The sequence below is a fragment of the Crocodylus porosus genome, unplaced genomic scaffold, assembly GCF_001723895.1.
Source record: "Crocodylus porosus isolate Cpor-Errol unplaced genomic scaffold, CroPor_comp1, whole genome shotgun sequence".
NCBI lineage: Eukaryota > Metazoa > Chordata > Crocodylia > Crocodylidae > Crocodylus > Crocodylus porosus.
In genome coordinates this window covers 113,087,030-113,113,315 of record NW_017728886.1, presented here as the reverse complement: position 1 = coordinate 113,113,315, position 26,286 = coordinate 113,087,030, and the positions used below count along the sequence as shown (strand labels likewise).

General features: G+C 42.1%; 1 protein-coding gene across 4 annotated transcripts in view; it reads left to right on the top strand.

Moving 5' to 3' along the window:
• FHOD3 (formin homology 2 domain containing 3) overlaps positions 1-26,286 on the top strand; it is a 640,284-nt gene that overhangs the window by 447,335 nt on the left and 166,663 nt on the right. For all 4 annotated transcript variants that reach the window (XM_019540836.1, XM_019540820.1, XM_019540847.1 and 1 more), the window contains exons 7-10: positions 4,957-5,068; positions 10,643-10,737; positions 21,578-21,721; positions 23,854-24,092. In XM_019540836.1, coding sequence (XP_019396381.1) covers positions 4,957-5,068; positions 10,643-10,737; positions 21,578-21,721; positions 23,854-24,092 — 590 coding nt within the window. The remainder of the gene's footprint in view (positions 1-4,956; positions 5,069-10,642; positions 10,738-21,577; positions 21,722-23,853; positions 24,093-26,286) is intronic.

Genomic DNA, 26,286 nt, shown 5'->3' with positions numbered 1-26,286 from the left:
TTATACTGCAGAGATGACCACTAAAATAGCTGAAAAGAAATGCCCTGAACTCTGCAAAAGCTTTTTAAAACCATTTCACTAAGATAAGTAAAAATCTTGCTCATTGGGTGATGACATTTAATAATAAATGGGTGGATATGTGAGTGATAGCTTTGGTATGTTTAAAGTGGGAAAATACTAGGGGTGTACCAAAAGAGATTTTTTGGGCCAATACAAACGGCTGATTTTTAAGGAGCCATGTTGGCTGATACCAATCTGATTCCAATATGCAACCAGGCAGCTTGGAGACCAGCATTGGGCTGCTAAGTCTGGTGTGGGGGAAGGGGGGGAAAGGGTGTGATGGGGGGCAGATTGAGGCCCCCAAGGTGAGGGAGGGAGTGTGGCTGGGACAGGCACTGCTGATCCAAGCAGGGCAAGCAGCTTGTCTGGGGGATGCAGGGGCAGTTGCTACCGCCGTTGCACACACCCCAGGTGGGCTGGCAGGGGGGGGAGTTGTCTCATGATCTGTACATGGGGTGGGGTGGGGCAGGCTGCTGCTGCAGGCTCGAGCCTGGATTGCACTGGGCTCTTCCCAGCCAGGGGCTGGACCAGACTGTGCTTGGAGTAGGCGGCAGTGGTGGCACTGGGAGGAGGCTACGGGGGTGGGGGGGCTTCAGCCACCCCAAAATTCACCATTGACCCCCTCTCTGTAGCTCCCTCCCAGCACCCCTGCCCACCTCAAGCACAGCCAACCCCAGCTCCCTGCTGCAAAGAGCCCGGCACATCCCTGGGCCTAGCCCACAGTGGCAGCCCACCCCACTCAGATCTGGGAGCATGCTCTCCCCATGCCCTCCCAGGGTGCACACGGCTGCAGCAGCTTCATCCCCCTGCAACCTCCAGACGAGTTGCTCATGGCTCCATCCCACGCCCTGCCCTGGCTGAGCAGCACCTTCCCCAGCCCCATTCCCTCCCTCACCATGGGGCCTCAATCTCCCCCCAGTATTCCCCCACACCAGACTTATCAGCCAGATACTGCTCTCCAAGCTGCCAGGCTGCACTCCTGACCGTGTGCATGCTGCAGCTGTGTGTATGCATGGGGCATTTATCGGCCACATCAGGCAAAAAAAGCCGATTTCCAATAATGTGTCGTTTCCCTATATCGGTGCCGGTTCAATATGGGACCAATGTATCACTGCACCTCTATAAAATACTCTTATTTCTTTCTGAGGTGTCTCCCAGTAATGTAAAGCTGGAATTTTTGCAATGCCTGACTCTTATTTCAAACTTTGGGATATGGGTTCCCTGATGGTCTCAGACCTGTGTAGGTATTGTGCCAAATAAATTAAGGGGTCATCTGGCACTTTTTTGTACTGTGATTTTTATGCTTGTCCTTCCTGAAGCTGTATCACTCAGAAAAAATGAGTGCTTTCAATAATGTCATATGCTATTCATGGAGCGTATCTGACCCACAGCCTCTTTCAGTTCCCTGGAAAATGGTCTTGATAACACCAAGAAAACATAGTAACATAAAAGATGGCATACTGGGTCAGACCACAGGTTCATCTAGCCTGATATCCTGGCCTCTAAAATGGCAGTATGTGGATGCTAAGCTTAAAGGGTTTCTGTGCTCTGCATGTCCAGACTGTCCTGTCCCTTACCCCTCTTCCTTTACAGCTTCCAGCATTCAGAGGCCTAGGAACTCCTACTCTAGAGGTTTGCAAGGTTCTTTGGGTAGATGTTATATCTTTTATTAGACCAATTAAATAGTTGGGGGAAAGTTCTTTGCAAGCTTTCAGTCATAAACACCCTTCTTCAAGCATTGGGAGACTGCTGTGGTACCCCTAGCAATCGTGTTTAATAACCACCGATAGACTTATCCTGCATGTATTTGTCCAGTCCTATTATGAATATAGTTGAATTATCAGCCTCTACGACTTTGTATGGCAATCAATTCTACAAGTTAATTGCATGCTTTGCAAAAAGGACTTCCTTTTGTTTGTTTTGGCTAATAATTCCTTTGCAAGTCCCTTGGTTTTAGTATTGTGAGAGATGGTAAATAGTAGTTCCCTATTTACTTTCCTCATGCTATTTATGATTTTATAGATCTCTTTCACATCCCCTTCAATCTTTTATCTCAGCTCAAAAGTCCTAGCCTATGTAGTCTTGCCTCATACAGCAGCATCTCCATGCCCCCAACCATCCTTGTTGTCCTTTTCTTTACCTTTCCTACTTGTACTGCTGTCTTCTGAGGATGTGGGGGATCAGAGCTGCATTCTGGTAATGGGAAACAGTCATCAGTGTCTACAAATGTTTTCCATCAAACGGATCACTGACTAGTGGAAAATGAGTTTTGGCCTGTGGTTTCATACATACCTATTTTCCAACTTCTGTTAGTTATTGTATTTGTTCTTTTATGCTCTTAGGAGACAGATGAATTCAGGAAAAATGCAATTTAGTTATAGAACTAAATTAGAAGCATCCTCTTACTGCCAAAATAATATGAGGTTATAAGCTGTGTGTCAAAAAGGGATAAAATACCTAGCATGTTCACTTCCTCCAAAACTTGCATCTAGAATGTGCCCACCACATGTCTAGTGGTCTAGCACTTTGTTAAGCACCATGTGTTGGCATCTGCAGAGAGCACTCAGAAAATCAGGCTCTCTAAATCTCAGTAAATCCAAAGGCTAAAATCTTATTATCCTTAAGCAGCCATGCTGGCCTTAGGCCTTTCTGGGATTTGTAGTGTAGCTGATTCAAGTTGAGCAGGAAAATAACTGGGCTTACTAGAGCACTGAGGACAGCCAGGACCAACAGTTGGAATGCAAAGGGATTACAGAATATCCTTCTGTCATTGTGTGGAAAAAAGGATATTTTAAAAGACTAATATCTTAATGGCTATTTGTTCAAAAGAAACTCTGTTGACTCTGCTACCAGGTACTACTACCATATTCAAACAATCAACACTGAAGTGCAACCTTGTTGTAAGATTCTCCTGGATCTTTGATTGCAAGCTTTCCAGAAGTGGGACCCTGTTTAAATGTTTATGTAACGCTTAGCTCAGTAAACCCAGTTTGTAAATGAGAAGTGTAACTCCTTCCAGCATCAATAAAGCAGTAACTAAACGGACTTCAGGGAAGGCTAGCCAACCAAGGAAGAACCAAGGAATTCTAGCAAACTTAATACAGCCCACACTGAAGCCGTTGTTACTATGGCTTCACTACAATCAACATACTAGTGAGATTTGTAGTATGCCAGGATTGCAGTGACTGAAGCTTAGATATTATTAGCAACATGGCCAGTAGTAATCCAGTGTTCAGCTCAGCATGAGTTGCCTGACTTTAAGTTGGGCTTGTACTTAGCTGGTTTGCCCACACTGTCCACTGCACTGTTTGGCTCCACTGCTAAAAGTACCCAAGATAGCTAACTTGGTTAAGGTTACACAATCTGCAGTCACTGCAAGTGAGACATACCCCACAGATAGCTTAGACTTACCTGTAACTACTGCTGCCTCACTTCTGATTGCTGTGTAAATGTTCCCCATCTGTACAGTGGCGCTTCCTTCCCTTGTAGGAGTACTGCCTTGCTACACAGTAAAGATTGTGAGGCCCTCAAAAACTCAGGTAATGCAAAATGGATAAGCATCACCGACAGACAGTCCATATGTCCTTGAAGCAATGGTTTTTGAGACACTACGTTAGAATGGGAAAACATTTTAAGATTTGTGGAGCTTTGTTTCCAATACTCTACTGCCTATCAAATTAATGTGATAGAACAGCAGTGTATGGATTATTTTGAGGGAATCTTACCTCAGTGTGAGACCATCTTGAATATTAAGTAGGTAAAACATTTAATTGGATAAGGAGGAAATGCCAGCCATGCAATAGCTACCTAAGCAGATGTTCTTCAAGATGATAAGTAGCTTTGTTGCAGAGACAGAACACAGATAAACCTAAAAAACTTTTAAATACCTAGTTTTACATAGGGTCAGTTTTCTTACTTTGTATTTCTAAGAGCAACTATGAGTCTGTTGTCCTATATTCAGTTTTATTCCTGCTTTTGGAAAACTGAGACTAGAATAGTTTTGTCTCATGAACAGCCATTTGTTATTGTTCCTTCCACCTAGCATATACTCTGTCTGTTTAAAAGCCTTTCTCCCCTACAAACACCTTTATATATGAAACTCTGCTATTCAGTGGAATTTACCTTGCAGGAAAGGGTTTATTAGTAATCAGGTCTGTACAGGTATATATGTACTTTGAAAAATTATGTGAAAGGCAAAACCTCCTGTCTTACTGTGAAGTCTGTGGATGAAGCCCTAATTCCATTGAAGTCAATTAGAGTTTTGCCATTGGTTTCAGTCAGGTCAGCATCTCTCTGTAAAAGTCAAAGCTCTGTCTTTGCTGAACTCTGGCTCCTGGGAGGACTTACTCTGCCCACAGACAGATAATTTTGTTGTTGTTTTTCTCTGATTAGGAGGTTATAGTGTTCCTGTCCAAAAAATCACAAAGGCCCCCTTTTACGATAACAAACTTTGGGGCCATCAGGAATCATCCCACTTTCTCCATTCTTCATATTTAGTGAATTTCAGTAGGTTTAATGCACATAAATAGAAATATTATAGGGAAAGAAAGTGAAAGTAGGGGAACGTTGTATCATGAAATGGTGGGGAATTTAAATTTTACCCATGCTAAGTACTTGCAATTTATGAAAAAAAGTAATTAAATGTCACTTTATAATGCATTCGGAAGCCTTATTTTGGGAGCCAGATGAATGACATATAATTGGTAGAGTACTATTTTACCATGGAACTGCTAGGTTAACTGGATGTGCAGATCGTTTATTTAGGCACATCGTTGCTTAAATTTCTAATATTATTGCCATCCCTTCCCAAAGAACAAAATAGTTCATACAGTTGTACATAGAACATCTGGGAAGGCTCCTAACAGCTGAGTGATAAGCCTCTTTCTTTTCTTCCAGTTCCGCTTGGTGGTAAAGACAGCTCTGAAGCTACTGCTAGTGTTTGTGGAATACACAGAATCCAACGCGCCACTTTTAATCCAGGCAGTGTCCACAGTGGATGACAAGAGAGGTGAGTACCCTGATCATACAGGGTGAAATAACAGGCCACTAAAACCATGGATTTTTGTGAAAACACAATTTTTCCTGTAGTGTGCATCTGTCAGTTTTTGACTCAAAGAAATCAAGATCTGTGATTCCGTCACACACTGATTTTACAAGTCTTCTTGCTTTCTTTGTTAAAAGGTAGATTTTTAGATAGTAATGCAGCACAAAGCTACCATCTTCTGTGAATATAGATTACAGTAAGCACTGTTAGTGGAAGATACTAGGTCTGTGCAAAGCTTAAGTCACAGATTCAATTCGGCAGAGATTTGGCCCAATTCAGCAGCCAAATCTTGGAATCCAAATCAAATCAGGAGACCTTTTAATCTCTCCCAATTGAATTGGAACCCTCTGAATTGATTCGGAGAGATGCGATGATTCGAACATAGACACAGCTTTAAATGTTTTTTCTACATACCTCAAGGTAGCAGGCAGCTCATGAATGCTGAGATGCTGGGGCGGTGAGTCTGGTGGGGGGTCCCCAACATGGTCGGCGGTGGACCCAGAAGTGGACCAGAACCACTTCCAGTCCACTTCTGGGTCCACCACGGAGCGTACAAGGGATCTGCATCCCCTGGCTCGGTGACTGGTGCCTCCTGGGTCTGGGGGAGAGACCTGGGGTCCCCCCACAGCTGATTGCTGAGGGGGTGGATGCAAAAGGGGGGTCCACCACTGAGCGCACGGGGGGCCCCCATGCTTCTGTGGGATGCTCCATCCACCCCACCATCTCAGTGTTCACAAGCCATGCCTGGTACCTTGAGGTATGTAGAAAAAACATTTAAAGCTGTGTCTGTGGCCAAATTGCTGATTCTCTGATTCAGCATCGACTCTTCAGATTCGGATTTGGCCGAATTGAATCGAGACAGTGATCCATATCAACTAATCAAATCACTGTCCCCTGATCTGAGCCAAATCTGAATCCAAATAGAATACACACACATCCCTAGAAGATATTATTCAGTATGAATATGCATACCAAAATCTGGCAGGTAGGTGAAAAGTACTTGAAACAAACAAACTGGCAAAACCTATCTTAAATGTAAGCAATATTCTCAAGACTCTAAAAGACTCTAAGGAAAATAAAATAGTGTCAGTTCAGACTGTAAATTAAAAAAAACCACTTCTACCTTGAAATAAATTCTCCAGAAGACCTTATGTGATGAGATCTGTTACTCTTTTTAAAACTAGGCAAAAATAATTGGACAAAAAATTCCCATAAATAAGAATGGAATAAAAGTGTTGGTTTTGTCTTCCTCCCCTCTCCCTTCCTCACACCCCTTTCTTTCCTCTTCCCACAAAAATACTGCTAAACTCCCAAGACATGCTCTTTTGATTTGAAATGTTCCTTTGACTCTGAGTTGGGTATTTGGGACTGCAGAGCCATTGTTGTGGTCTTGAGCACACAGAAGTTTAAGCAAAGGTCTGTGGAATGGTCTCCTTGTGGCCAAACTTCTTAAAACAACTTGATATGACTAAAATAAAACAAATCATTGGGAATGTGGACTTTGGGGGCAGAGTGATGCAGAAGAGGAGGGGAAAGTTACCCTGTTTTGCATTTTTACTATCAGAAGGGGCATGTTAAAAAGGCTAAAAGATCTATAAATCATCTGTAGGAAGGTGGTAAGGCAAAGGACTTTTTAAAAAAAATGGGCCTGTTCAGATGGATTATCTGTTTTGAATTAAACCCCATAAACTTGCTGTACAGCAGAAACATAGTTAGCCTGCTCGCGTAATTGTGAGTTCTGTGATTTATTTTTATAGCCAATCATAGTATTTCCTCAGCCCTCTGAAGTCACTTATATTCTCAATGTGTTTGAATCACTGCCTGTTCACATGCTAGAAAACCTCATTAAATTAAAAAAAGGGGCAAAACATGCTACCATGTGTTGTACATCCCCTTTTATATCCTGTAGGATGGTCTCAAGCCTGCATTTCATCCCAGAAAAAGTAATAAAAAACTTCAAAATCAACATAAAATGTCTGAACAAAAGATGCTTTTGGTTAGATGGATGATTGTTAAAAGCAAAGTGGGGGATTATACTAGTAGGTAGGCAGATTTGCCTTCGGGGCTCTTGAATAACTTATCCTTTAACGCTTTAGCATGCTTTTTCAAAATAAGGCCCCCACAATTACCGTAGAAATTCTTCCAGACTTCAGTAAGAAAGAGGAAGAGAGACAGGTATGCTTTCTTTTCCTATCTCCTTAGTTCCTTTTTAAATCATCTGTAGAAGAGTTTCTTTTTTAGTTGGAATGGTGCTGTCTTTTTATTATATTTACTAATGACCAACTTGAGATAGTGGCAACCCGCTTTAAATGATCCATTTATCAGGTGGAAATAAAAGGGAATGAAATAAATTTTGTGTCTTTTTGGATATTTAATCATAAATCTTGCAGCTAATTAATTAAGTGCAGTGCTGCTTTGCAAAATGTTCAGTATTTCATGCCTCGTGTGAGGTGATGAGTTATGACATAATTCCTTAGCATGTGTACCACACATGATTAACAACTCGACCCCCCCAATAATTCAACCCTGCTTTCAAGTGTTCCCATCTGGTTTCCGTGCTAGAATACATCTATGCAAAAACCAAAACTTCAGAGAAGCTCCTGATTTAATAATGGATACAAGCCGATCAGGCCTTAATATATGTAGAGTATCCTCTTACTTGAGTTTTTCATTTCAGTTTTTTTCTGCCATCTCTTCTTAGCTGGGATGGAATTCATTGCCCTTTCAATTTAAGACCCTTGGAGTGCTATATTAGGAGCTGAAATGTGGTCTCAGAATTCTGCAGCGTCTCCAGGGGCATTTTTATTAGACGCATCTTTTTTAATAAAGGATTTAAGCCTTTGCCTGAACCGGTCGTTATATCCTGTTTGTGTGTATTATTTCTGCTGCATTGGCTGCCATTATGTAATTTGTAAATGGCCTGTATTATCAGCCCAGTGCACTTGTTGAAATATTCAAGTATAGAAGTTGCAGAGGTCTTTCCAAAAATAAATGTCAATACTTAGTTCTTTAAGACTGCCAGAGATGTACCTTTCTGTATGTGGACAAATCCTCACACAGCTCTACCAGCGGTGCCTCAGCCCTCACCTGTGGTATTAGCCTTCTCCTGGGTTTTACGTAAGCAGAAAATTATTTCCTTGCCCTCATGTTCATTTTTTATTAGATTTGGACAAATTCATACACAAATATTTTAAGGAGAGTTGGAAAAAGAGTCAGTGACTCAAAATAATGTGATATGATATTGTAACGTACGCTATTTTACCACAAGCTCTTCATTTTATCTTGTGATGGAGACCATCCATGGCTACTTTTTTTTTTTAAGAGATAAAGCTCAACTCATTCTAAACCCTGGAAAACAAAATAAAACAAAAAAAGCAAAACAAAAACCCCACCAATCAAGGAACCAACCAAACCATAGCACTTCAACTGAAGGGGAATCCATAGCTATTAAGAGAATGCAAAAAGCCACATGCTCAGCTGATACATCTTATACTACTAGGTCCATCAAAGTCATGAGCTATGGATCTTATAGAAAACTTCCATTTTGTATGTTAGGTTCAGACATGGCCTTTTGTAGGCAACAGCTGTCTAATGCCATATGAAAAGAAGATGGATTACTGCTGGACTGGCTTACTGATAACTGTGCCAATTAATAGGTTTTCTAAAAATAATAATATCATCATTATAAAAATGTGTTTCCTGGCAGCAGTAAAGAAACATGGGTATGGGTTGGACTTTTGTAGGTAATAGTAGGTGTCATGTTTGTATGAAAACAGAGAAGAGTATGAAAGTCCTCTGCTAGCAGTGAGGAACATAAAGACATCCATGCACAAGAATGTTGTATTTGCATTAAAAAAAATAAACCTTGTTTGTTCCAATCACATGAGATCTGTCTGGCTGCAAATAAAAGGCACTTTGCCCTAGAAGGACTTTCACTGAATCATAAGGCATGGATTAAGTCATTAATATGTCATGTTTTTGGCAATTCATTTTCTTACAAATGGCACTGTTATAGGTCAGGCTCATATAATTGGTCCCGTTTTGTTTCTCCTCTACCCCCTTCTCTCGCATTTTCTTCATTTATTATTTGTCTTTAAACACCACAGGAAAACATTTTTGTAGCTAGGGTATCATTCCTACTGATCATGTGTCATCTTTGAACCAAGTGAATTTGTTCCACATGTCTTTTGAACATATGCTTTCTGCATGATGTCTGCTTATAGAAACTAGTGAACAGAGGACCGATGGAGCTGGAAAAGCTCCATAAAGGGCAGCGTTTTAATTAATATGAAAACATAAGTATACTGGGGGAGAAAAAAGGTGTTGAGCGCACATTGTGCAGTGCTGTGAAAGATGGAAACTTCCTGTTCTGTTTTGCAGCAGCGGGTGTTGGAAAATATTGAGATTGAGAAGCATAGATGAACCAAAAATCAGAAGAATCTGCTGTCTAGCTGTTTATTTATAAGAAGCTTTGCACTCTATAATTTCCACGGTTTGAGCTTCCATGTTAGTCAGTGGAAGATGTATGGCAAGATACAAATTAGAGATTTCTCAAAATATTGTGATATACACACATGGTGTATGCGACACTTAGCAAAGGGTTAATTGTTAGGCTACAGCATCTTCTCTCAGGATCCTCAGTGAACCAAGAATTAAAGTTTTGGTGAAGAACAGTTTGATTTTCTTTGTCTGAGTGTTTTACTATACCGTATCCTGCCAAGCATGCTGTGGGGGTGAATTTCTGTTAAGAATAAACTGGGTTTTTTTCTAAGCAATTGAAAAACTCCTCGAACTTTGCTGTTCCAGTTGAATAAATCTTTCTAACCAAGCAGCTGTTAACTTTCTGATTTGCCTCTGTTTCAATAATCTAAATGATGGTCTTTTATTATGATTTGGTCTTGTTTCTGTGATAGAACTGTATAAACCATTTTTGGGTAAATGCATCTGTCTCAGGCTTATCTGAATAAATGTTATGGTTGTATAAAGTATCTTACATAAAATATGTTAGCTTGAGTTTCCTACCCATTTTCCCAAAGGACTTCCAAATGTTTTTGTTTGGAACAATAGTCCGTTAAGCTCTTTGCACAATTGGTAAGTAGATGATCGAAAATAGATGTGATTTTATAACAGTCAGGTTTTGGCCTTGCTGGGCAAAATTGAGAGAAACATCTTTGAAGAGTGGAGGGATGCATGGTAGTGATATTAAAATATTTGAGTAAGCATCAAGACAAAAAATATAACACTTCTCTATTGACTTGGATTTATGTCTTTTATCCAATATGTATAAACTTGGATTCTATACAGTGCTTTTTATTTTATTAAAAAAGATATTTTTCCTAATACATTAGAGATTTCGAATGTTATTAGAAACATGGATATGGATACTGATCCATTGAAACATTAGTGTACATGTTATTTGTTAATAAATCTATAACCATTTGCTGTTCTAAAGCTGTGGTACATACTGCCTCAACCAGTCATTGTTCTTGAATGTATAATGAATTACCCACTTGCCAATGGTTTCTACTTTCCTCTTAGGTGCCAAGCCATGGTCCAACATCATGGAAATCCTGGAGGAAAAGGATGGAGTTGATACTGAGCTGCTGGTCTATGCAATGACCTTAGTTAACAAGGTTGATTGTTTTAATGAAGTAATATCATTATCCATAACAATATAATTAGTCGTGTTACTTTTCCATAATGTCCAAGGGTGGCATAGCCATTTTGCAGTCATGTAACAAGGCAAACCTGTGTCCCATAGCACTTGGTGTGCAAACAGTAATAAGTCCACATCAAAGCCAATATGAATTAACCTTAACTAGAGCACACTACTTATAGTCCTAATGCAATGCTACTAGCTGGATTACTACCCTATTTTTTAAATGTATTTTTTTTACAAAAACAGATGCCATAGGAAGAGCGGCACATGATATGTCTTTATTATGTGTAAAATAAATACTCAAATATTGCTTGATGTCAACAAGCAAGGGCCATTACATTCAGATCTGAGAGTTTTCTCCCTCCACCTTTAGCTCTTAGAAAGTTACTATATATCCAGGCTAACTGTCACTTTGAAATTGGTAGAGCATGGTAATAAAAGAGGAACATATCTGATAGTAGCTCAGTGGGGGAGTGAAACTGGGGTATTTATTGAGTAGGAGTTGATTATTATTAAGGTTTGGCTGAGGTGAGTAGTTTGGATCAAGTGAGTTATGACTGGATCAGGAGAGAGCTCAGTCACTGAGAAGAGGGACATTTTTGAAAGCTGAGTTCTGCAGTGATATTAAACTTTGTGAGGGTTTAGGCAGCTTTCAGATAACAAGAGATGGGTATAGAGGTTTGAGGGCATGCAATGGGATGCTTAGTTGAGGGGCCAGGTTGTTATAGGGCTATGGGGAGGTTTATTTCTTAGTTGGGGAATGGGTAGGCTTAATCACTCAGGGAAGGCAGTTTATGGAGTAGTCCACTCATCTGCAGCCTTCTGAAGGATAACTCAGACTATTATGCCAACCTACTAGTGTAAACAAATATAACAGATATTCTTGTCCTTTATTATTTATGTCACGGCAGCACCCAAATAACCACATTCAGGATTAGGACTCACTTTTCTGGGTGTGGTGCAGACAGAGTTCCTGCCTCAAATTCACACCTGACTTTAATGCAAGATTCAACACCTGAAAGTAACAAACCATTTAAGGAAAGAAAGGTGAACGAGTCCTGGTAAAAAGCTTGGTTACAAAGGCTACCTTTGTGAGGAATATGACATTCCAGAACATTTGATTTTTTTTTTCTTATTCCCCAAATGTGATGAATTTAACAGGGCTGACTGCTAATGAGACACTTTCTGTTTTAAAAAAAACGTCAGGGGAAGGTTTTGTGAGTTTTGCTTCCTCATTTGTAGTTCTCCAGGGCTTTTATTACAGTAGTTATTCCACTATAAAATCAAATATTATCTAAAATATGTACATGTGTTTGCAGAAGAATACTTAAAAGCTCATAAAATGAGAAATGAGGTAGGAAAAAATGTCTTTTAAATGCTAAACAAATCAAATGAGTCAGAACTTTAAAACTGACCTTTTTGAAGAACAAAGGAAACCAAGATGTGTTTAGGCACCAAAATAACACTGCTTTACAATTTTACTTAGTAGGTCAGAATGTTAGTCCCAGTCAAACCTGTTAAATTCATTCTATTCATTCAAGGATTCTGAGTTATGGCCATAAATCAGGATCCCAGTTAACTCCTACCATTTACCTCCTTCAAGACTACACTAAATGCTTTTGTGGTGAAACATCTTCTTTATTAATGTTTAATATTGCTCTGACAGGGGCAGTTAATGCTAGATTCCCTTCCCCAGCTCCCTCCCCAGTCATATTATTGATGTCAAGATGGTTCACTTCAAACTAACCCTGGGTCTCGCTGGGTGCATCTATATGTGCACCCGACTGCACAGTTGTTATTGCTCAGTCATTTAATACTTGCTGTAGCAAGTTTGTTTGTTTTATTACTTCATTACTTACTGACTTTTATGCAATATGTGAAATAGCCTATCATCCCTTCTAACTTTTATTTTTTAGGAAAAGTTACATCTTTATATTTTTTTTAAAAAGAAAAGAGCATTTCATGCTGAAAAGAGCACAGCACATCTGTGCAGAAGAATCAGAGGAGAGGATTCCAAAAATACCTTCCAATAGGAGCAGGGGAAACAAAAGATCTAACTAGTCTGAAGATGTAGCTTTATAAATGTATGAAGACATTATGTGACAGGGGTTTCTACAATATCAAGGGACAATTCAAGTCTTTATTTCTTATGTAAGAAATTGTTGTAGCTGCCTCAAGTGCTCATGAGCAGGCAGGAAGGTGGTCTGTGTATTTGCCAGTGGGCAAGTACATGACATTCATAGTGTTGACCACATCTTAATGAGAAAAGAAGTTGATGGGTTTTTTAAGTCTGATGTTAACCTCCCACTGCTCATGAGTTTGTTGAGAGCACGTATAATCCATTTTCAGCCTTGACTTTACCTAGGTAAGACAGTCTGTTTGATAGACTCATCTGTTTCATGGGTTCTCCATACCTCGTATGGTCAGTCCATTTTCCAAGTAACCCTTCTCTCACCTGTTTAAATTCCTCTTTGTTGAACAGAAGTCACCAGAACCATGCACTATTTTCTAGAACATTTTTTTCCAGTGTCTAATACTATGGCATTAATCCTTACCTATCTGTATGGCATGTACTTCTGATATATCCAAGCAACTGCTTCCATTTGCCTTTTTTCACAACTGCATCACATTAAAAACCCTTGCTGTATGAATATACGGCTTGGGGGCTCCCTGCTGAGAAGATGTAATGTGTTCTAGCAGATCAGCTACAGGAAAGAGGTTAACACAATGTCACCAGCCCACACCTACGGACCAGCAGCCAATGCTCTATGGATCCAGTTGTCCTAGAAGAATTGCTGCCTTAGTTCAGAGCTTGATACCACTTCCACCCCAGCACATCATTTTCAGGTGCCTGTCAGGCCATGGCCTTGAATCTGGGGCTTCAGCCTGCCTGGCATGGCCACTTATCCTAGCCTGCCACCTCCTCAGCTGAGCATTGGGGCAGACACAGGTGGTCAGAACCCGATATCTGGGCCTAGCCACCCACCCAGTCCCTGCAGCCAGAGGCCAGCCAGGGTCGGATGACTCTTTGCCTGTTTCTGTAAAAGCCCCTGACCCAGAAGAGGAAGCATCTGGGCAACAAGACTCAATTTTGTGTTCAAGATTCCTCACTCTTGGTTTGTGCCTCTACCTGCTCTCTGACAGATTATCTGGCTACCCGACCTGTCTTGCCCATGGATCTTGAGTTTGGCCTGACTCTGGCTCCCTAACCTGACTATGAGTTGGTCTCCTGCATATGCAGTCTAGCTGGCCTCGGGACCTCTTGCTCTGCCCAACCCTCTAGATCTGCAGTCCCCAGACAGATCTTCTGGATTCCCTGTACACAAACTCTGCACATTTGCCTCAGATCTTGGCTGCTTCTTCTGACCCTGGGTGACCCCCAGACCTGGCTGCCCATGACCAGGCATGCCTGTGATACTTTTAGGAACGTAAGAATTACTGTACTGCACCATACTGATCTGTTTAGGCCAACATCCAGTTTCTGACGTTGGCCAACACCAAATGCTTCAGAAATGGCTCACAAGACAAATTTATTTCAAGCTGAAAGCAGTGAAAAGTTAGCTAATGTTCTTAGGCATCTTGACCTACCACTATAATAGATTGGGTAGTACTTCTTCATACAGTTTGTGAGCCATCTAGTGGCTCTCACTGTTTAGACACCAATCCAAGCAGTGTTGAGCGTTGTATATGAAACTAGGCTGTGTGTGTGTGTGTGTGTGTGTGTGTGTGTGTGTGTGGGTGTGTAAGAGTTACACAGACTATGAGGTCTCCAGTCCAGTGTTAACATAGATAGGTAGCTAGATATGCAAAGCCTAGTTTCATATATACAACATTATATATTTGCATATATATATATGTTATATATATATATGCAAATATATACTGCATATATGCAGTGTTGTATATATGAAACTAGGTTTTGCATATCTATCTAGTTATCTTTATTAACACTGGACTGGAGACCTCATAGTCTGTGTAGTTCTTCCATGTTATTAATATCTTGTAAATGGCAAAAGACATGACAACAATAAAAATAAAATGAATAATAATAAAAAAATAAGATGCTTATGGTGGCATCCAGGAGTCTGAATAAGAAATTCCCTATCCTAAAGACAACTACCCTTTCAACAAGCAGCTGGGTTGGAATTGGGTCTAATTTTTTTTTTAAAGAACAGATAGCTGAATATATGTAGTGATGTGAATATTACTAATGTTATATATTTAAGGTTTAACAAGATCTATCATCTAAAAATGTTGTTTAGAGAGGCTTTTCTTTCTTGAGCTGCAGTGAAACAAGTGCATTTTTATTTTGTGTTTGCTTTTACCTTCTTTTCCTTTGGGATTGTTACTATTACACATAGCTCAAACTATAGATGGGACTTGGGGTACAACTATAGGGATATGCCAGGATTTGGAATTGGTCTGAAAGAGTTGTTCTTGATAACAAAACCAGAAATTATGCTAAATGAACTATTCTCAAAATGTTGCCAACATTTTCAGGTGAATGAAACTGCATAGCAGTGTCTTGTGAAATGTCAGCTACACCAAATCACAGGCCCTTTTGCAGGTCTAGACTTATCCCAGAACCATCCTAAGTAGAAGCACAGAAAGTGATCTGTGTGTTTACCTCCAAGGTTCCTTTGTATACCTAAATTTTGAAGAGATTCACCTCAAAATCCTAATTTTGGCCCATATCTAGTGACAGCATAACATAACATAACACATAACCACAAACACATACTCCCAGTATGTTCTTATGAAGTTTTTACAGCCTTATAGACTATAATATAATCTTTCCATGGAACTTTTTTTGTTTTGCATGGAAGCTTGATCTCACTATTATATTTTTGCTAAATACAGAACAGATCTTGAAGTCCATGCTCAGTTTTTGCTCACCTTTAAGTGATGATTGGCAGTTTTTTCATGAGTGGAACCAGGATTTCCTAAAGGGAGGTGCATTACACTGCACCTCAGACCATGGGGTGACAATGAAGGCAAGGTGTGGCTGGAGCCTCTGGGTCAGCAGGGTACACTGGGAAGCCAGGCAGGGAGAAAATGGATGAAGGAGGAGTCCCACCTGCTACTCACTGCTGAGGCTGTCCCCAGCTGACCCAGGTGTTGGGGGAGCCCAAAGCCACTCCAGCAGTGGGCTGTGAGGAGTGCTAGGGCTGTGAGGAGAGCCAGGCACATCTGGGGGCAGGTTCCTCCTCCTAGCACGGGCTTCCTGCCCAGACACTCTCCACCCAGATCTTTTCCACTGGCTGGGAGCAGGTCCTAGAAGAAGGACCCTATATGCTGCTGCCACTGTGTTCAGTCAAGTCTGTTACCCCATGCCTATGGCTGGAGCAGCACAGGAGCAGCTCTGGGGCTCCCCTGCCCCTCCCCCCCCTGCCAATGTCTGCATCAGCCAGGGACAGCAGTTACAGCATGGGGCAGGTTTCTCCTTCCAGCATCTGCTCCTGGCTAGTGGGGAACATGGGGCAGAGCAGCAGAGCACAGATGCAGGAAGAAGCAACCTGTTTGCTGCTGCCACTATCCTCTACCAGGCCTGGTATCCCATTCAGCTGCAACCCACAGCTGGAGTGGGACAGGAGCACTCTGGGGTTCCCTCTATGCTCAAGCTACTAGGCACAGCAGTGATGAAAAGGGGGTGCTAACACACCATCAAACCCCTCTGGATCCTCCCCTTCTTTTCCTGGCTTTGTCCTCTCAAAGGACAGAGTAGGGAAAGATCTAGGATCTTATCTCCTGGGCTCTTGTACATGAACCTGCCGCAGCTGATTGCAAGGCTCACTTCTTGCTCGTATTTTCCCTGGCATGCGAGGATATAGGCACTGCTGATGCCCTCCCACTGTGGTCCATTTATTTAAAATGTCTCTGTTATAGGCAGCGAAGTTCTTCTTTTGCCCTGGTCTGTAACAGCAGAGATTTCATTTCATTTTCCTTTGTTTGCCTTTTGAGATGGATTGAGGAACTTAAGCACAAATACAGCAATGGAAGAATATTTGAAGAGTATAGGAAATCATCATTGTTCACTCTAATCCACTATGCATGAAGTGGTGATTGGATTTCCACTGCTGGTAGGCTTAAACAGACACCTACCAATAAAAGTTTCCTGAAAAGAGTGAGTGGCAAGGATTATATGCAATATCATTTTAGGACATATGCGTAGTTGGGAGAGATGTTAGACAAGCTTTTGGGCTTTTTACAGACCTTCTGAAAGATGTCCAGACTTGGGCTCTGGTGGACCTCAAGAGGGACAAAGTTCCAGCCCTGGGGAGAAACTGGCAAGAATGAACCCCCACATGTTTTTTTCAAAGCAGACTTACCACATTAATAGTACTTCAAGGGGTTTTACTCTCAGCTCACCTGAGGGATCACAAAGGGGTGAAAGGGAGAAGGTAATTTCTTAAGTATGTAGGGCCCAGACTGTTTTAAAGGTACCTCCAAATTCCAATGCAGTGTTTTCATTTCTTGAATCCACAGGAAACTGTCCCTTATTAGGTTCCAGTTCAGAGAAGAACTGATATGTTTATATTGTATATTTTCAGTGATATAAGAAAAACTTACCATATTTACTGGATTAGAAAATGAAGTTCCCATCCCCGCCTCCATATAACTTATATACCTTAGAGAGGAAAAACCCTCACCTTACAATTGAGCATGAGGAAGCAATGGAGGAGGGGGGAGGAGGGAGGTTGGTGTGGGGGGCTTGCAGCTGCAGCCTCAAGCCAGGGCTGGAGCTGCAGCCACAGCTGTTGCCTGCTCTCCCCTGCCCCCCGCAGACCTGCCATTCCTCCCCCACAGCCCCCAGTCTCTCCTCCACCATGCTGCTTCCCCCTGTCTCTCCCCTTCTGCTACGCTCCTCCTTACCTTTCCTGTGCTGGAGCTGGTCACTGGGCCAGGTAGGAGCTAAGCTCTGTGCCCTGGGCTGCAGCAAGGATGGAGCCTGCCAGTGCAGAGCAAAGTTAAGGTGGGTGTTGAGGAGCAGGTGAGGGCAGAGAAACTTTGGGACAGGGAGTGCGGCAAGGCTGGGGTGGTAGAAGTGGCATGGAGAGAGCAGTGGGGAATGGGAAAGGAGAACTGGGAAAACCTGGGGTTGTGGGAGGGAAGCACAATGGGGGGTAAGTTGGGTGGGGGGACAGGCAGCAGGAGGCAAGCTGCCCAATTCTGTCACTGCCTGCCACACTGCCTGCCCCTCACCTGCCCTACCACATGCTCCCCAACTGTCTGCCCCATTACTGGCCACCTTATCACGTCTTCCCCTCCACCACCTGCAGTAGTGAGTGAGGCTGAATTTAAGATGATCTTCCAAAAGTTAGATTCCATACATAGAAAATGATAATACATTTGTACATTGTCCATGTGTAGAATTACACATATTAGGGGTTCAGCTTGCATTCAGGGTCATCTTGTATTTGAGTAAATATGATAAGTCACGTATGGAAGTCGCATTGTCATTAGTGGGACATAACCCTATGTTTAAGCATTGTTGTGAAGAAGAACACTTTCCTGAATGGGGAGCTTTGTTTTGTAACCGTGACCTTTAAAGCATTTATATTAGAGATGCCCCAATACATTGGTCCAATGTTGGATCAGTACCAATATAAATAAAATTATCTATATTGGGTATCAGCCCAATGAGGCAAATAATTTGGCCAATAAATGCCTGCTAAATGCATAGAGCAGAGCCTGCAGCATGGAGAGCTGCCTCCAGCTGGTAAGTTAGAAGGGGAGGAGGAAGGGAAGGGACATAGTGGGGGCAGATCAACCCCCCTGTGGTGAGGGAGGGAGGGGGCAGGGCCAGGCGCTGTCCAGCTGGGGTGGGGTGAGCGCAGGATGGAGCCACGGCTCGTTGGGTAGTGGGTTGGCTCCTGCCGCTGCAGGAGGCCACAGGGCAGGTACGTGCACCCGGATCTGATCAGGGCAGGACGGGCTGCAGCCGGCGCTGCACGGGGCTCTTCTCAGTGGGGGCGAGGCTCGGAGTGGGCACCTGCAGTGCTGGGAAGCGACTGCAGCCATTGCAGATTTTACCACAGCTCCACTCCCAGCCCTGCACCACTGCCCACTGCAGGCCTGGCTTTTCCCAGCATGTGGGTGGAAGCAGAGCATTAAGTGAGGCGGCTGGCGGCGGCACTAGGAGCAGAGCTGCAGCAAAATTTGTGGCTGCAGCCCTCTCCTAGCACCTCCCCTGCTGAGAAGAGCCCCATGCAGCACTGGCTCAAGCCCACAGCTGCAGCCTGCCTGCCCCCCACACCAGGATCTGGGGGCACATGCCCCCCACTGCACCATCCCAGAGTTCAAGCTGCGGTGGGAGCTGCCCCACAAGGAGCCATGGCTTTGTCCCATGGCCCCCCCATCCCGTTGGGCAGCACCTGCCTCTGCACCCTCCCTTCTTCGCCTTGGGGGCATTGATCTACTCCCCTATGCCCCTTCCCTCCCCCCACCCCTTCCACCACACCAGACTTACCAGCTGGAGGCAGCTATATCAAAAACTGGATCAGATTGCCCAATATGCCTCCTTAAATATTGGCTATCGATATCAGCCCCCAAAATCCGTGTCAGTGCTCCCCTAGTTTATATACATGCTGAGCACTCCTAGGATACAGAAGGCTGACTAGACCACACCACAAACATAAGATTAACCCTTGATTATTATCCTGTAATGACTGGAAAAGATATTTCTTTAAGAAAAATAAGCAGTGAGAGAGACTCCACTGTTACTGATTCCACTTCAAGCCTATTTTCTTGTACTGAAAAAAATGTCATTAGCATTGTCTCATTTAAATGACTCAGATACTAATTCTGCCACTCTGAAATTCATCTATATAGCCCAGAATAGCTATTCTTCACTAGCAATTCATGTAATCCCTTTTATGTCCCACTACCCTTTAAAGGTGGGTTGAGCCAAATCACAAAAGGGTACTTATGCTACATGGTGTACTTGTGGTACATAGTGACCAAGTGCAAAATAACTGTTGTGCTTTCAGTTCACACCTCAGCTGATGTCAGGTTAGTGTTTCCATTAACTTGAATTAGTCATGTGTAGCATGATAAGTAAGTTGCCCAATACACACAAAAAGGTGCTGCTCAGCATTAGCAAGAGCAACAGAATTAGCCTCTTAATCTACTTGGGCCCAGTTCTCTGTTGTTCTTCCCCTGTTCATGATTAACAGCAATGCAAAGTGGGGTAAAACATTGCAGAATCAAAGAATAGGGTTTTAGCACTTCTCCTTATTTAATGGTTAATGGCTGCACAAGGTGTTGGGCCACAGAAAGGAAGGGAGTTTGTTCCATTTGTGCTTAAACACGTCTCCCTCTAGCAGCTCATCTTCCTGCATGTGGTCATGTTGTTAGGCCATAGTAGGGGATTGATCACATATTGCCATCCTCTTTACCAGACTGTAGTGGCACAATGCAATACACGGTGCTCTCTGGCTTCGTTGCAGAAGAGCAATATCACATTAATTCTCAGTATGCTGGAAACACTGGCAAAACAACTACAGTGAGAGAAGCTCTCTCTCTCAATATGCCATAACAATGAAAATGTGAATTTTTCTCCTTAAGGATGAAGAGAAAGGAATCATTAGGGAGACAGCTTTGCTATTTCCTGATTAATCTTTTTTTTCTCTCTGCTTGATATTCTTGTGCCTGGTACCTTAACACAGTGGGGGCCAGCCTTTTTGGCAGGCATGCCACAAAAATTAAAGAATACTGTTGCTAAAATATATATTCTAATGGCTGTGAACACCTTTAATCTTATTGGTAAATGTTTGCTCCACAACTAGAAATGCTTTAGATATATTGTAATCCTTCAAAGAAATCACACTAGTCAAGGTAGATAATAATCCTTTTCACAGTAAGATGTAGTTAGCCATGTTATTCTGAAGTCAGGCAGAAGGCAAGGTAGAAATGCAACTTACAGACTGACTGAATCAGAGATCTGATAAAGTAAGCTGTGGCTTATGAAAACTTGAGCACTTCTGATTCAGCTAGTTGATAAGGTGTGCCTCTATGTTACTGTCATCCTTTTAGTAAGACAGAAGGGAAAGGGAAAGGTAACAGCTCTGTAAGAACTGAGCAGCTTGTGCTTTAGCAAAATGAGTTCTACCCAAGGGCTTGAAACAGAAGACAGATATTTCTTGGTGACCTAGCACCAGTCAGCTTCATGCTCCACCTTCTTAAGGATGCCAAGACAGGAATAGTCAGGAAGACACCTTTGCCAATCTTCATTTAATCTTTTTTTCTCTCTGCTGGACATCCTTGGGCCTGATACCTTAACACAGTGGGGGCTAACCCTTTTGGCAGGCATGCCACAAATTAACCCCATGCCCTCCCCAAGTCCCATTCCAATCCCCGTCCCCTGCCTGATCTGCTACTTTGCTTCCTGCTTCCTGCCCTGTAAGCTGCTGCGCTACCTGTCTCCTCCCTGACCTTCTGCATGCCACACGTGCAGAGTGCCTGTGCATAATTCGTTGCTCCATTTATTCTCTTTTCTTTTTTTCTATACTTAAATGAAGCAACAAATTATCCAAGTAGTTTGTCTTAAAGACCTACTTTTTTGGTCTTTGTGTATGGACTGCTAATACTGATTTATGTTGCCAATTATTCAGATATTTACAAATTGTGTGAAGTTGTTTGTTAAAATGTATGCCCTTCTGTGGGTTTTTTTTCCCTTAGCTATATCTCTCCAATCTCACCCTTTGTTTTTTTGTTTAATCAAAAATCCTACACACTGCCACTTACAAAAACATATACCTTTGTTTAATCATTTTAAAACACAGAGATTGAAATGTTTTTCTTTTGCTTCTCAGACACTCTCAGGGTTGCCAGATCAAGACTCTTTCTATGACGTGGTGGACTGTCTGGAAGAGTTAGGCATTGAAACTATTTCACAGAGACACTTGAACAAGAAAGGAACAGACTTGGACTTAGTTGAACAGTTTAACATTTATGAGGTAACATAACATGCCCTGTTTTATGCATCTTACAGCTTGCGCAAACTTCAAAGCTTGGGGGTGGGGGGAACAGCCTAGGTGAAACTTGGTTATCTATTTTATTTTTTTAAAGAAATATCTGGTTGCTGGAAGTGTTTTTCACATTGGTATATGTGACCTACTGCAGTATCTGATTACATACAGGACAGATGCATTTCATACTAGACATGGGTTATTCTGCAAGGTAAAGTGACACATTTACTAGCCTCTTCAGAGGCAATTCTGTCTACAATTAAGACTGTTACTCAGACTGCTAGTTACACATCTAGCTCCCAAAGTCCGTAAAAGTTCTTTCCATATGCAAAAGTATTCAGTATGATAAAAATATTCGGTCTAGATCAATTCCATGAATACAGCTCTCTTCACAATTGATTGCCCAGTGAGTCCTTGTTTACGAGTTTATACTGGATCCATTCCTACCATTTTGTAGGAATTGGGTAATGAATGACTGACTCCACATGCACTGCATAAGTATAAAATAACCACTTGTGAAATATTTATGTGCACAGATAGGATATGTGGTTTCTTAATGATTAGAGCATTTTCAGATGGCTTTTTCTTAAGGCCAAAAATGATACAAAGTGCATGGGAATTCATATTAGGGTGCACTGAAATATAGTTTCTTTCTTTGCCACAATGTTCAGTTTTAGTGGTGGTAGTCCTGATTCTCTTCTTGCTTAACCATATTTACACTAGTACAACTTGATTATGTTAAACAGAGTTGTTCCTGTTATAGTCCAGTGTCAGAAGAGAAGCAGGTAAAAAAGTTGGCAGAAGATGTCCAGCTTCCCACCATTGTTCCACACCCCACTGTAGCCTGTGTGGTTTTGTAGAGAATCCAGCCCAGAAGCACAAGCATTTATTTTAATCCCTTGTGAATCCTGCTGGCAGAACACATTTTCTTGCTTTCATAGATATAAAAACAAATTGAGTGCCAAAAAAACCCAGATAGAGATATTAAAGGATTTAGTCACTAAGGGCTCCTATATATGTGCAGGGAGCCTGCTCAAACACACTGGAAATCCAGCATGTCAGAGCGACTCGATTTATCAAGCCTGCTTGTGCACAGAAACTAATGCACTCCAGCAGACTAACATCACATGCATCAATGTCCCTGTGCTGAAAAATGGTGGGTGGGGTATTTTGAACTAAAGTTCGTTCGATAAGCTTTCATTCAAAGTGCCCCATCACCATTTTTCAGCTTGGGGACACTGATACATGTGATGCTCGGGTGCTTTAATTAGCATGGCTTCCTAATTAAAGTGCCCCCTGTGCCTCCCAGATCACGTGTAAAAATACCCTAAGTGTGGTCCTTTTGTAGCAGCGTTAGTAAAGATCAGAAGTAGTACATGGTATGTAACTTCTCTAATATGCCCTTTATATATCTATGTGCCAGAGCAGGAAAAATCAAATGGTATGACTGACTGTGAAGAGATGTGGGTTTTGTTCTCAGTTCTCTTACAAATTTCTTATTGAACTTCTGATCAATTACTTTGAGGTTCAATGTTACTGTCTATAAAACGGGTTCCCTATGATTCATATTATAGATGGAAGATGATGATAATACCTTCTTGACTTTGTTGGTGATGTGAACATTAATGTCTCCAGACTGAGGATTTAATCTTGACTCTGTAGAAGTCAATATGAATTTTGTCATTTATTTCTGTAAGGCCGCAATTTCACACAAAGATTTTCAAAGAATTAGGTTCCCATATCTTATTGAAATATTGGGAGTTAAGCATCTAATTCCCTTAGGCCCCTTTGGAAACCCCAGATGAAACTTTTGCAAAACACTTGTCTAGATGAGAGGGCTCTATATATAATGACAATATTATCACCTAGACAAGTATTTAGAATGAAAGAAGAACAGTTGTTGGAACAGTGATTGTAAGAGGAATATTATGCATGTATATGATCCTGTCATCAACTTTTCATAGCCAAAAGAAACAAGTCATACTTGGAGTGATGAGTGATGATGGTTAGGGATGAGATATGGCTGCAGACTAATTTTTAAAATGCAAGAGTATTTTAAACATGTGAACATATGAAATGTAAAAAGACGTGTGGAAAGCCTCACTCCTTGCTCCTTTCAGATGACGCTGAGGCATGAGGATGGAGATGAGAATGCTGAACCCCCACCCAGTGGCCGCAGGGACAGAAGAAGAGCTAGTCTTGGCTCTAGTGAACGAAGGGGGTTAGAACGGAGAAGAAGCCGGAGACATTCAGTCCAAAATGTCAAGAGCACTTTATCTGCTCCTGCAAGTCCCTGCAGCCAGATGAGTCCAAACTTCATGTTAGGCCATGGTCAACACATTGAAGATCTTAGTGAGAAGTAAGTGGCTTAGGCAGGAAGGTTTTTCAATTGTTATTGCACCTTTCCATTACATTCATTTAACATTATTGACTATGATCATGCTATATTTCTTAGTTACATTGCATTTTCTCTGTTCTTTTTTTTTCTGTTTCTGACTTTCTCTTGATAAAATGCCTGTTGAGTTGAAAAGCAAAAAACTACTGGCGATTTAAAAGACAGCTCTGTAGAATACTAGGTGCATTTGTTCGATCCTTATAGTTATATGTATATCCTTCCTGTGAATTCAGGCAAGGAATACGTGTCAGATTTTATTAATCTTCAGAAAAACACAAACTTTCAAAGAAATCTATAAAATGAATACATTCTCAAGCTCTTTATCATCATTTTCCCCAAGAAATAGGTACAAACAGCATCAGAAAGAAACTTCAGAGGGTAGAACCCTTTTTTATAGATTTTGTTGTCCACTGTAATACATGGACAGACTTGTCAGCCTATATATATATATCCATTTAGTAGAAGATTCCAACTCTATGAGCAGGGAAATTGTAACTGTCAAGATTTCTTTTGTTGTATTGATGCAAACATTTTTTGGTGTGTGTTTTGGAATGAGTTTTGCTGTGACATTTTCTTTTTCCAAGCTATATTCTAAAATGAATATTTTCTTTCAAGGATGAACAGTTGAAACCAATGCCCCTGATATTACATTTAATAATTAATGAAAGTGAAATAATGGCCATTTGGGGAAGGGGTTGGTGGCACAGGGTCAGTCAAAGCTAACTGGTCAGTCCTGCCTAGAAAATGATCTGCACCAATAGTGTTACCCTAGGGTGGGTAAGCGGGGCACAAACTGGGTGCCAAACCAGGTGGGGTGCCAGAACGGTGGCCTTATGGAGAGAATATTCTATGGCAACAATAGCAACATCTGGGCTTAGCATTACTGCAGTCCTGCTATAGGAACAGCAGTGAGAACAGGCAGACTGTGCCACAGCAGCAACAGCCATGGACTTTGAGTCGCAACAGCAGGTAAAACGGGGGCCTGGTGCCCTCCACCCACTTCACTCTGACAGGGTTTTGCCCAGGATATGTGAACACTGCTAGTTATGTCTCTGCTCTGCACTATTTCTTGCTATTGAGATAAAAATGAAAGCCTATGGGTTTATGAATTTCCTTTGCTAAACCATTCTATTTGGTTTGGACAAGGCATTTTCAGGAACGGGGAAGGAACCATTTATCTCACTCTCAGCACCTCTGAAAATGAGGTGCAAGTTGTTTCATGAAGCATGCAAATGAATGCACACATCCAAAAAAGTTCACCTTCTTGCTTGTGGAATTTCAAGTTTTTCTGATCAAAACTACAGTAGATGGTCTTGAAGCTTTAAGGCTAGGGACACACATTCACAAAGCCTGAGCCTGAATTGATTCAATCTTTGCAGGTTAGTCTAACCTGGCTAGGGTGAACCAGTTTGTAACCAGACAGAAATTCTCTCTGGACTGAGGAAATTCAGGCACATGCCTGCAGCGGCTCTGGCTAGAAGCCAAGGGACACTAGAGCAGCCCTTCCATCTCTTGCACAGTGCTGAGCTGAGGGCAGGTGGCATGGTCAGGCCCCGGCAGGACATTCTGATTAGGGAGGTCTGCTTGCACCATCCCAGACTTTTCCCCACTCGCTGCTCAAGGGCTGGGAGTGTTGCCAGACCCCACCCCCATGCTAACTCTCTGAGGCCAGGGGAGGAGGGGATGGGAAGTGCATGCATCTGTTGATGATACTGAGCTTTTCAATCTCCCTCCCTGGTTTTTTATACTGTCTGCAGCAAACTGACAGGCAAGCAAGCCAGCAGGTGCCTGATAACAATGTATATCACCGGATCAGAAAAACGATAGCCTCTCTCCATTACTTCAAACTCTTCTTAAATAGCTTACCAGCTGACCTGTTGATTAGCTCCAAACAACCCTAAGCAGTCACTGTTCTGTCTGCCTGTCCCAGTAGAATTAGAGACATACACACTTCTGCACAAGCTAGCATGCCTTGGGTTCATGAGGCTGGGGTCTATGCTGTGGGATATGGGAGAGGGTGAGGAGGGGGTTTCCTCCATAAGCATCAAGGGGTGGGGGTAGGGCAGGGGGAAGCCAGGCAGGGGGAGCAGAGGGAAGGGGCCAGCCCTGCTGTGGAGCAGAGAGCCCTGCCCAGTGCAGCCCAGAAAGCATCCTCGTT